We start from the raw sequence: 12,419 nt of genomic DNA, 5'->3' as shown, positions 1-12,419 counted from the left end.
TACACACATCAACAACAGTCACCCACGAAGCATCGTTACCCATCGCTCCACAAAAGCCGCGGTCCCTTGCAGAGCAAGGGGAACTACTACTTCAAGGTCTCAGAGCAAGTGACGTCACCGATTGAAAAGCTATTTAGCGCGGACCACCGCTAACTAGCTAGCCATTTCACATCCGTTACACACACACACACACACACGGAGTTTGGAGGAATAGCACGGAGTCAGCGCCCCTGGAGCATTTAAGAGGTTAAGTGCCTTGCTCAAGGGCACAACAGCATGAGTTCATGAGAGCTTTTATTTTGAAGCCTGAAAACAGGAAGTTCCGTTTTTGTGCTGCCGGCAAACATACTACACCCTCTAAAGATCAAAGTACAAGAACATAGGGAAATATTATGCGTGAGAAATCATTCCTAAAATTTATCCTTACGAATTGCTTTATTGAATGAAGGATTATGTTTGAGCGTCACCTTTCTTTTCCGGTGGGGCGCTCATAGTGTGAAATCAACATCTGCATCGGTAGTAACGGCAGGAACACTTTTGACGGATGTATTATGCATTTTTAAGAACTCCGTCTTCAGATAAACTAAGGTAAGTGTATTTAATCTCAATACTTGACAGCCACAGTGTCGGCACTATATTGTCTTATGCCGTTGATTGTTATTTCATCATTTATTTATCCTTGTTCAAGGTTTTCCAGGAGGCTACTGTATGCAAGAGGGTGGACCGAATTGGGTTTAGGCTTAACGTTACAGTAAGAATGTCACGAGTTAAATCAGAGTCACCGACCGCCGTTACCGATGTACGTACAGGCTCAAAGATGCAGAGAGTAATTTACGTTACTTACCTCATAGCTGTCCTGGATATCACATGGATGTTTTTACAGTTTTCCATCACTCCTGTAAGTATTTGTGTTTTAATGTCAATTCTATTACCCACGTTACAAAAGTGGTTGTTTTTGTTGTTGTATGATTAGCCTATATGGATAGAGATGAGAAAGAAACAATGCAGTTTATTTAAATATTTCGATATCAGAATGGCTATAAAAGTTGGCTACGTGTGCTATGCATTCATTTGCTGTTATTCAACTGTATTGTACATATTTGCCATTTGCTAGTAGGTTTGAACAGTTATAAATGGCCTTGGGATTGTTGACATATTTGACATAAAAATATATAGAAAAATGGCCTTACCTGGGCCTTCTTGAGGGCACCATCGTTTTTGATAGAGGATTGTGACTATGCGCATTGTAAGCAGTATATCCATGACAATCTAATATGAATTAATTACAGTGGCCATTTTAGCATGTAAATCTTGGTGGGGCAAAAAAAGAAAGAATGTGGTTTGCATTCCAGCAAAGCCACTACACAACACTAAACAATACATCAATTACACTATAACGGTGACAAACGATGCCCACAAACTGTTAGGGTTTACATATAGCTGTCCCAACAGCAGAGTCCCAGCACATTACCACTGCTACACCTGGCTATCAGCGGAGCCTTGTCTGGCAGCAAAACAGTTCATTCAGCCTCATTAAATGCCTTTAAAAAAACATAGCTGATGTCTCCCTGGAAAAGCCAGGATGACTTGCTTAAACAAATGTGGTTTCTACTGACAATTGAGATGTACAAACTATGTCATAAGGGGACGACCAGCGAATAAGAGGCAATCCGTAATTTCGATGAAGACATTAATGAGCGAGCTAGGACGGACGTAGTCAATATAACTATTTGTTCAGCACTTTTGAAATGTACAATGACAGAATTCAGAACATTGGCCGTTCTTACAGTGTTCTCTCTGTACACCAAGTCAGAACCGTAGGATAAATAAAGGGGGCACATAATCAGACAATGAAAGCTCTTACAATGTTCGATGATTACATTTCTCAAAAACAGGTCATAGGCTACGTGTGCACCACCAAGTCAGAACAGTAGGAGAAATTAAGAGGTGAAAATAGACCAAATTATTAGGGTGAGGCACATGAGCTACTAACAGCTTACAACACAACATACACTTAGTATTATTTTCTTAGCTACAGTATACATATCTCCCTGGCATATTACATCATTTATGCAGCAGCATATAAGACATTTTTGGAATCACCTTGTTGTGCTGTGCTCACTTGAACAGGAAGGTGGCGCGGCGGTCCTTCGTGGGAAAATTTTGTCATCAAAGTCTGGCATTTTCTGGATTTATGGTGCTTTCAAGACAACTGGGAACTCAAGAAAAAAAAGTTTGAATCATGATGACGTCAGTGATCTTCAGGTCGTAGCTCTAGAAAGAGTCCCGAGTTGGATGAAAGTTCAAAACGTATTTTCCCAGTCAGACCCTTTTTTATCCTCAGTTCCCAGTTGTCTTGAACTCACTGAAGTCAGATTTTGCAGTTCCGAGTTAACAGTTGTTTTGAGCGTGGCACAAATCATGCTTCATTGACAGCATGGCCAATGTTGAATGTTTATCATTTTAAACTAGGAAAAGAGACCTTTAATCTTAGACTTGAGACCACACAGCCACGCCACTGAATAGCAGGCTAATGATTGCTTTGCAATGCTTGTAGTTAGCCACTGATTGCTTCCAAACAAGTAATTGTTGAGTTTGCGGTAATCCCAGCTCAACGCTCTGTATTTTCCGCTGGCTTGCCCCACCACCACCACAGAAAGCACTGAGCTAGCTGCCCCACCACCACAGAAAGCACTGAGCTAGCTGCCCCACCACCTCAGAAAGCACTGAGCTAGCTGCCCCACCACCACAGAAAGCACTGAGCTAGCTGCCCCACCACCACAGAAAGCACTGAGCTAGCTGCCCCACCACCTCAGAAAGCACTGAGCTAGCTGCCCCACCACCTCAGAAAGCACTGAGCTAGCTGCCCCACCACCACAGAAAGCACTGAGCTAGCTGCCCCACCACCTCAGAAAGCACTGAGCTAGGCTGAAACATCTGCATTTTGGAGCTGCCTTACTCAAGAAAACAAAAAAAGAGACCATGTTAGTATGCGGCTTTATTAACTCAATAATATATATATATTTTTTTACATTGTTTGCAAACTGATATGTTACACGTATTAATGTCACAATAACATGCAAAACAGGCAAGGCCCAAAAAATAAAAAATTATTATTATATTTTGCAAAAAATGTGGGGCTCAAAACAGTCCTGAATGACAAGTCACCACTGATTAATTATTATTATAATAAAACATTGTATATGTATTTAAGTTTGACCTCTCACCATTCAGTATTTGGCGAAGAAGCTGGGATTTGACACCCTATGGATTGGCTATTTGCAAACCATGGTTGGTGTCGTCCAATTGTTGGGAGGCCCGATATTTGGCAGGTGAGTAAAACTCTGTTGAATGAAAAGCATAATCTGTTACATAACCACAGTCTGTATCTTTAATCTCCAACCCTGGTCAAAGACGCACAATTTGCTGCTGGCAAATTGAGCTTTAAAGTGCTGTCACTTAAATCTAATTGAGTTATGGTTCAATGACTTGGGGCAACGAACCATACAGAGAGGGCTTATCAGACCTGAATCCAGACACAAGATCGCAGCTGTTATGTGTTGGTGGCCATATGTTGGCAGGTGTCAATATAGATCAGTGTTATTTTTCTGTTGTTGGTAGGTTTGCAGACCTTTTTGGTGCCAGAGCAGCAATGTGTCTATCCTGCACTGCCTCTGTAGTCTACTATGGGTTACTAGCGATAGCTGACAGTCCTCTCATGCTCTTCGTCCACAAACTCCCCGCTGTCTTGATGCATGGCTTGCCTGGTAAGTGCTACACTGCCTGTTGTTTATCTAACCTTTATTTTAACAGGGAGTCTCATTGAGACCAAGGTCTCTTTTTCAAGGGAGCCCTGCATGACATGATCAGCAGCAATTACACAATCACAGTTCGAGACAAATATACTAACTGTTGTTCCCTTCATACTCAAACTCCCAGATAAGTCCCCAGCGTATGTACCGTGCCTAGGATCTACTGTACTAGACAGCTCTCTAACAGATCCTATAGAACCTACTGTACTGGACAGCTCTCTAACAGATCCTATAGGACCTACTGTACTAGACAACCCTTTAACAGATCCTATATGATCTACTGTACTAGACAGCTCTCTAACAGATCCTATATGATCTACTGTACTAGACAGCTCTCTAACAGATCCTTTAGGATCTATTGTATTAGACAGCCATTTAACAGATCCTATATGATCTACTGTACTAGACAGCCCTTTAACAGATCCTATATGATCTACTGTACTAGACAGCTCTCTAACAGATCCTATATGATCTACTGTACTAGACAGCTCTCTAACAGATCCTATATGATCTACTGTACTAGACAGCCCTCTAACAGATCCTATAGGAAATACTGTACTAGACAGCCCTCTAACAGATCCTATAGGACCTACTGTACTAGACAGCCCTCTAACAGATCCTATAGGACCTACTGTACTAGACAGCCCTCTAACAGATCCTATAGGACCTAATGTACTAGACAGCCCTCTAACAGATCCTATAGGACCTACTGTACTAGACAGCCCTCTAACAGATCCTAAAGGACCTACTGTACTAGACAGCCCTCTAACAGATCCTATAGGACCTACTGTACTAGACAGCCCTTTAACAGATCCATATATGTCTGTTTATACCCCATATGTTCCAGCGCTACTAATGTGTGTATAAGTCTGACTTGTTGTGCTCCTCTCTCTGCCTCTCACCAGGAGCCCAGATGGTAGTGACTGACCTGACAGAACCTGACAAGCGGGCAGAGGCCCTTGGCAAGCTGGGCCTATGTTTTGGCATTGGCATGGTTGCCGGCTCCACCTTGGGCGGTACACTCAGCACACGCTATGGGTGAGTGAAGCACCTCAATGCTCACCGATTCTAGTCCAATCCAAGAGCTGGAATCCGATTCTAGTCCAATCGGAGATCTGTAATTTAGCCGTGTGACATCCCTGCTCTGGCTTTTCCAGGGAGACATTTGCTGCTTGTGTAGCTGCTGGAGGGAGCTTCATCAGCTTCCTGTTGGTTTGGACGTTTATCCCTAAACACACTAAGATACAAGCTCCACAGGACAACACAGACAGTAAGACTCTACACCTACCTCACAACACACTACTCACTCTAAAGGGTTTGTGTGTGTGTGTGTGTGTGTGTGTGTGTGTGTGGGGTGCAAAAAAATCTAATTTCTGCTTTATCTGACACTCATTGTGGCCTGTGTGACGTGGGGACATCCATAATGTGTGGTATTTGACACGTGACTTCATATGGGAGTTGCTTGTGACATATTTTCCTGGTCCTGCAGAGAAGAGCAATGCCAAGTCAGTCTTTGACCTGGGTGAGATCACCAGACTGATGAAGTACCCTGGTGTGGCCAAAACCTTCATGGTCAAGATCATCTCAGGTCTGCCATCAGGTGGGTGTCCTTCACTGTTACCTATAAGAGTTGTTTATTCTCCCCCTGTGAGGATGTCTTAGTTTAGACTCATCTGAGGGAGAACTAGTCACTTAGCAGGAATGTGTTGCTGTAGAGCTGGAACCAGTGATGTAGTGAAAGGGTAAAAGCAGGTAACACAGTTCACCTACAGACTTTATTTGGAGAAAAGCATTTAACGCAAATCAATGTTCAGCGTTTAATAAAAACTACAACACCCATCTCAACCAATGTTCAGCGTTTAATAAAAACTACAACACCCATCTCAACCAATGTTCAGTGTTTAATAAAAACTACAACACCCCATCTCAACCAATGTTCAGTGTTTAATAAAAACTACAACACCCATCTCAACCAATGTTCAGTGTTTAATGACCTTATATATATATATATTTTTTTTTTTACACGTTATTGTCTTTTTAGTGTGTCTGTCTGTGTTTGCATGGAGTCCTTTTTAACAACCTCAAGGGATTCTGTCTCAGGTATCTTTCAGGTCATGTTCTCTGTTATCGCCATGAACTTCTTCCAGCTGGCGCCAGAGCAGAATGGCTACCTTATGGCCTACTTTGGGATCGTGTCAATGGTATGGAGCAAGGATGCTCACGACATATACATTTAGTCATTTAGCAGAGACTCTTATCCAGAGACACATTATATTTAGTCATTTAGCAGAGACTCTTATCCAGACACTTCCATTATATTTAGTCATTTAGCAGACACTCTTATCCAGAGACACTTCCATTATATTTAGTCATTTAGCAGACACTCTTATCCAGACACACATTCTATTTAGTCATTTAGCAGACACTCTTATCCAGAGACACATTATATTTAGTAATTTAGCAGACACTCTTATCCAGAGACGCATTGTATTTAGTCATTTAGCAGACACTCTTATCCAGAGACACATTATATTTAGTCATTTAGCAGACACTCTTATCCAGAGACACATTATATTTAGTCATTTAGCAGACACTCTTATCCAGACACACATTCTATTTAGTCATTTAGCAGACACTCTTATCCAGACACACTTCCATTATATTTAGTCATTTAGCAGACACTCTTATCCAGAGACACTTCCATTACATTTAGTCATTTAGCAGACACTCTTATCCAGAGACACATTGTATTTAGTCATTTAGCAGACACTCTTATCCAGAGACACATTATATTTAGTCATTTAGCAGACACTCTTATCCAGAGACACATTATATTTAGTCATTTAGCAGACACTCTTATCCAGACACACTTCCATTATATTTAGTCATTTAGCAGACACTCTTATCCAGAGACACTTCCATTACATTTAGTCATTTAGCAGACACTCCTATCCAGAGACACATTATATTTAGTAATTTAGCAGACACTCTTATCCAGAGACACATTGTATTTAGTCATTTAGCAGACACTCTTATCCAGAGACACATTATATTTAGTCATTTAGCAGACACTCTTATCCAGAGACACATTATATTTAGTCATTTAGCAGACACTCTTATCCAGACACACATTCTATTTAGTCATTTAGCAGACACTCTTATCCAGACACACTTCCATTATATTTAGTCATTTAGCAGACACTCTTATCCAGAGACACTTCCATTACATTTAGTCATTACGCAGACACTCTTATCCAGAGACACATTGTATTTAGTCATTTAGCAGACACTCTTATCCAGAGACACATTATATTTAGTCATTTAGCAGACACTCTTATCCAGACACACTTCCATTATATTTAGTCATTTAGCAGACACTCTTATCCAGACACACTTCCATTATATTTAGTCATTTAGCAGACACTCTTATCCAGAGACACTTCCATTACATTTAGTCATTTAGCAGACACTCTTATCCAGAGACACTTCCATTACATTTAGTCATTTAGCAGACACTCTTATCCAGAGACACATTATATTTAGTCATTTAGCAGACACTCTTATCCAGAGACACATTATATTTAGTCATTTAGCAGACACTCTTATCCAGAGACACTTCCATTATATTTAGTCATTTAGCAGACACTCTTATCCAGACACACATTCTATTTAGTCATTTAGCAGACACTCTTATCCAGAGACACATTATATTTAGTAATTTAGCAGACACTCTTATCCAGAGACGCATTGTATTTAGTCATTTAGCAGACACTCTTATCCAGAGACACATTATATTTAGTCATTTAGCAGACACTCTTATCCAGAGACACATTATATTTAGTCATTTAGCAGACACTCTTATCCAGACACACATTCTATTTAGTCATTTAGCAGACACTCTTATCCAGACACACTTCCATTATATTTAGTCATTTAGCAGACACTCTTATCCAGAGACACTTCCATTACATTTAGTCATTTAGCAGACACTCTTATCCAGAGACACATTGTATTTAGTCATTTAGCAGACACTCTTATCCAGAGACACATTATATTTAGTCATTTAGCAGACACTCTTATCCAGAGACACATTATATTTAGTCATTTAGCAGACACTCTTATCCAGACACACTTCCATTATATTTAGTCATTTAGCAGACACTCTTATCCAGAGACACTTCCATTACATTTAGTCATTTAGCAGACACTCCTATCCAGAGACACATTATATTTAGTAATTTAGCAGACACTCTTATCCAGAGACACATTGTATTTAGTCATTTAGCAGACACTCTTATCCAGAGACACATTATATTTAGTCATTTAGCAGACACTCTTATCCAGAGACACATTATATTTAGTCATTTAGCAGACACTCTTATCCAGACACACATTCTATTTAGTCATTTAGCAGACACTCTTATCCAGACACACTTCCATTATATTTAGTCATTTAGCAGACACTCTTATCCAGAGACACTTCCATTACATTTAGTCATTACGCAGACACTCTTATCCAGAGACACATTGTATTTAGTCATTTAGCAGACACTCTTATCCAGAGACACATTATATTTAGTCATTTAGCAGACACTCTTATCCAGACACACTTCCATTATATTTAGTCATTTAGCAGACACTCTTATCCAGACACACTTCCATTATATTTAGTCATTTAGCAGACACTCTTATCCAGAGACACTTCCATTACATTTAGTCATTTAGCAGACACTCTTATCCAGAGACACTTCCATTACATTTAGTCATTTAGCAGACACTCTTATCCAGAGACACATTATATTTAGTCATTTAGCAGACACTCTTATCCAGAGACACATTATATTTAGTCATTTAGCAGACACTCTTATCCAGAGACACATTATATTGAGTCATTTAGCAGACACTTATCCAGAGACACATTATATTTAGTCATTTAGCAGACACTCTTATCCAGACACACATCTATTTAGTCATTTAGCAGACACTCTTATCCAGAGACACATTATATTTAGTCATTTAGCAGACACTTATCCAGAGACACATTATATTTAGTCATTTAGCAGACACTCTTATCCAGACACACATTCTATTTAGTCATTTAGCAGACACTCTTATCCAGACACACATTCTATTTAGTCATTTAGCAGACACTCTTATCCAGACACACTTCCATTCTATTTAGTCATTTAGCAGACACTCTTATCCAGAGACACTTCCATTACATTTAGTCATTTAGCAGACACTCTTATCCAGACACACTTCCATTATATTTAGTCATTTAGCAGACACTCTTATCCAGAGACACATTGTATTTAGTCATTTAGCAGACACTCTTATCCAGAGACACATTATATTTAGTCATTGAACAGACACTCTTATCCAGAGACACTTCCATTACATTTAGAAGACACTGTTATCCAGACACTTCAATTTAGTCATTTAGCAGAGACTGTTATCCAGAGACACTTCCATTTTGTCATTTAGCAGATCCTGTTATCTAGAGTGACTTACAGTTAGTGCAGTCATCTTAATATATATATATGTGTGGTTGTCCCACCTAGCTCAGTCATAGTAGGTACATTTTTCCTCAGTGAAGTAGTTAATCAGCCAAGTCAGTGTTAGTAGGAAAAGTGTTAGTTTGTTTATTTTATACTCTCATTGTGGCCCTAGCCTCTTTTTATTTCGTGGTGTTTTGCACCTGTGCTGCTAAATTAGCGATGACGTTGTTTGCGCGTCAGCTCGACTGGCGTACCTGGTTAGGACAACACTATGTATTTACAGTAATTACAAGTTTAGATGGCTAAATTCTCCTGAAATCTCCAGGACATCAAATCCCCTCCCTTGTGGGAACAGGATTTAATAGAGCAACTCTGGTGAGAAATAAACCTTTTTTGTCCAATTTTTCCAGGTAATCCAAGGAGGAGTGATTGGCCGGCTGACCCTAAAGTACTCTGAGAACTCACTGCTTCTCCTCTCCATCGGCATGTCAAGTCTGGTGGGCCTGGCTCAGGTACAGAGGATTCATTTCATCTTGTGATGAATGCAGGGTTGTATATATTCCCCGTAGCAACAAAAAAAGGGGGTGGGGTGGGAGTTTCACAGTCTCTCCCGTTTCAGTCTTTTTATTTCCGTTTGGTTCCTAATGAATATGACTCTTTTGTAAAACTTTTGATCTTAAAAGGCTAACGTTTCGTTCTCTCCTTGGCAGGTCTTCATGGCTAACGTTTGGTTCTCTCCTTGGCAGGTCTTCATGGCTAACGTTTGGTTCTCTCCTTGGCAGGTCTTCATGGCTAACGTTTGGTTCTCTCCTTGGCAGGTCTTCATGGCTAACGTTTCGTTTTCTCCTTGGCAGGTCTTCATGGCTAACGTTTGGTTCCCTCCTTGGCAGGTCTTCATGGCCGACGTTTCGTTCTCTCCTTGGCAGGTCTTCATGGCTAACGTTTCGTTCTCTCCTTGGCAGGTCTTCATGGCCGACGTTTCGTTCTCTCCTTGGCAGGTCTTCATCGCCAACGTTTCGTTCTCTCCTTGGCAGGTCTTCATGGCCAACGTTTCGTTCTCTCCTTGGCAGGTCTTCATGGCTAACGTTTCGTTCTCTCCTTGGCAGGTCTTCATGGCCGACGTTTCGTTCTCTCCTTGGCAGGTCTTCATGGCCAACGTTTCGTTCTCTCCTTGGCAGGTCTTCATGGCCAACGTTTCGTTCTCTCCTTGGCAGGTCTTCATGGCTAACGTTTCGTTCTCTCCTTGGCAGGTCTTCATGGCCAACGTGTTCCAGTTCTGCTTCATCGTCCTCCCCATGATGTTTTCTCTCAGCGTGTTCAACGTCATCACTGACAGCATGCTGACAAAGACTGTGCCTTCCTCCGATACCGGTGAGACATTCAAACACATATGTTGAGAAATGTGAAGGGGGGCATCAGTTAAACAGTAAATCATTGGCTAACCTAACAACAACAACAAAAAACGAAAATAAATAAATAATTGCCTATAGAGAAAGAATCACACTTGGTGTCGTAACATTCTGAAAGAAACAGTTGAGCATTGAAGTGCAACTTCTGTCTGTTTTGCTCTGGACATTTTTCTGATTGGTTCCATTCACTCTTCTGCAGGCACGATGCTGGGCCTGTGTGCCTCTGTGCAGTCTCTGCTCCGCACCATCGGCCCCACTATTGGAGGCTTCTTGTATCACAACTACGGAGTGGCCTCTTTTGGGTTCATCCAGTTTGCCGTGAACATGGTCGTGTTTGTGTTTATGCTTAGAAATATGGTCAACAGCAAAGATGAGCGCAGAGAATGACATTCCACAGACTTAAATACATAGGGCATTTTAAGTGACCTAAATATAATTTTATATTATCAGAGAATGTAATTATATTTCTATAATGGACAAAAATATAAAAATGCAACATAACAATTTCCTAGATTTTACTGAGTTACAGTTCATATGAGGAAACCAGTTGATTTAAATATATTCATTAGGTCCTAATCAATGGATTTCACATGACTGGGAATACAGATATGCATCTCTTGTTCAAAGATGCCTTAGAAAAAAGGTAGGGACGTGGATCAGAACATCAGTCAGTATCTGGTGTGACCACTATTTGCCTCATGTTGATTGTGGCCTGTGGAATTTTGTCCCACTCTTCAATGGCTGTGAAGTTGCTGGATATTGGCTGAGAACTGGAACACGCTGTCGTACACGTCGATCCAGAGCATCCCAAACATGCTCAATGGGTGACATGTCTGGTGAGTATGGAGGCCATGGAAGAACTGGGACAATTTCAGCTTCCAGGAATTGTGTACAGATCCTTGCAACATGGGGCCGTGCATGAATCATGAGGTGAAGGCGGTGAATGAATGGCACGACAATGTGCCTCAGGATCTCGCTACAGGGATCTTTGTGCATTCAAATTGCCATCGATAAAATGCAATTGTGTTTTGTCCGTAACTTATGCCTGCCCATACCATAACACCACCGGGGCACTCTGTTCACGTCAGCAAACCGCTCACACACACGCGGTCTGCGGTTGTGAGGGCGGTTGGATGTACTATCAAATTCTCTAAAACGATATTGAGGCGGCTCATGGTAGAGAAATAAACATTCAATTCTCTGGCAACAGCTCTGGTGGACATTCCTGCAGTCACATGCCAATTGCACACTTGATATCTGTAGTATTTTTCATATGAAAAAAAAAACCTGCACATTTGACTGGCCTTTTATTCTCCTTTGTAATGATCATGCCGTTTAAATCAGCTTCATGATATGCCACACCTGTCAGGTGGATGGATTATCTTGGCAAAGGAGAAATGACAGGGACGTAAACACATCTGTGCACAACGTTTGAGAAACAAGCTCTTTGTGCGAATGGAACATCTCTGGGATCAGGAACGTTCAGAAGACCAGTTGTTTACTGGTGATGCCACTTACATATACAATCCTTTGTTGATTCTGCAGATGTGATTTTTGTGTTTCTGTCAAACAGAAGGTGGTGTGTGGGGGGGGGGGGGGCAATAAACCCAATCTATTAGTAACTAGTAGATGGTCACTGCTGTAGTTGTGTTAGCTCTACAGAATCTCAATTTAGCATTTGCTCGACCATTTCAAAAACT

General features: G+C 40.9%; 1 protein-coding gene across 1 annotated transcript; it reads left to right on the top strand.

Annotated features, from left to right (window-relative positions):
- Positions 1-323: 323 nt before the first annotated feature.
- Positions 324-12,338, top strand: LOC116359593 (solute carrier family 22 member 18). The gene is made up of 11 exons (XM_031812448.1): positions 324-588; positions 689-898; positions 3,235-3,332; positions 3,622-3,767; positions 4,718-4,850; positions 4,970-5,082; positions 5,302-5,412; positions 5,913-6,013; positions 9,721-9,822; positions 10,561-10,681; positions 10,919-12,338. The coding sequence occupies exons 2-11, from the start codon at positions 758-760 to the stop codon at positions 11,104-11,106; spliced, it is 1,254 nt and encodes a 417-aa protein (XP_031668308.1). The 5' UTR covers positions 324-588; positions 689-757; the 3' UTR covers positions 11,107-12,338.
- Positions 12,339-12,419: the final 81 nt, after the last annotated feature.

The sequence above is a fragment of the Oncorhynchus kisutch genome, unplaced genomic scaffold (genome assembly GCF_002021735.2).
Source record: "Oncorhynchus kisutch isolate 150728-3 unplaced genomic scaffold, Okis_V2 Okis03b-Okis08b_hom, whole genome shotgun sequence".
Lineage (NCBI taxonomy): Eukaryota > Metazoa > Chordata > Actinopteri > Salmoniformes > Salmonidae > Oncorhynchus > Oncorhynchus kisutch.
The sequence above is the reverse complement of the archived record's forward strand: the minus strand, read 5'-3'. Positions and strand labels throughout refer to the sequence as shown.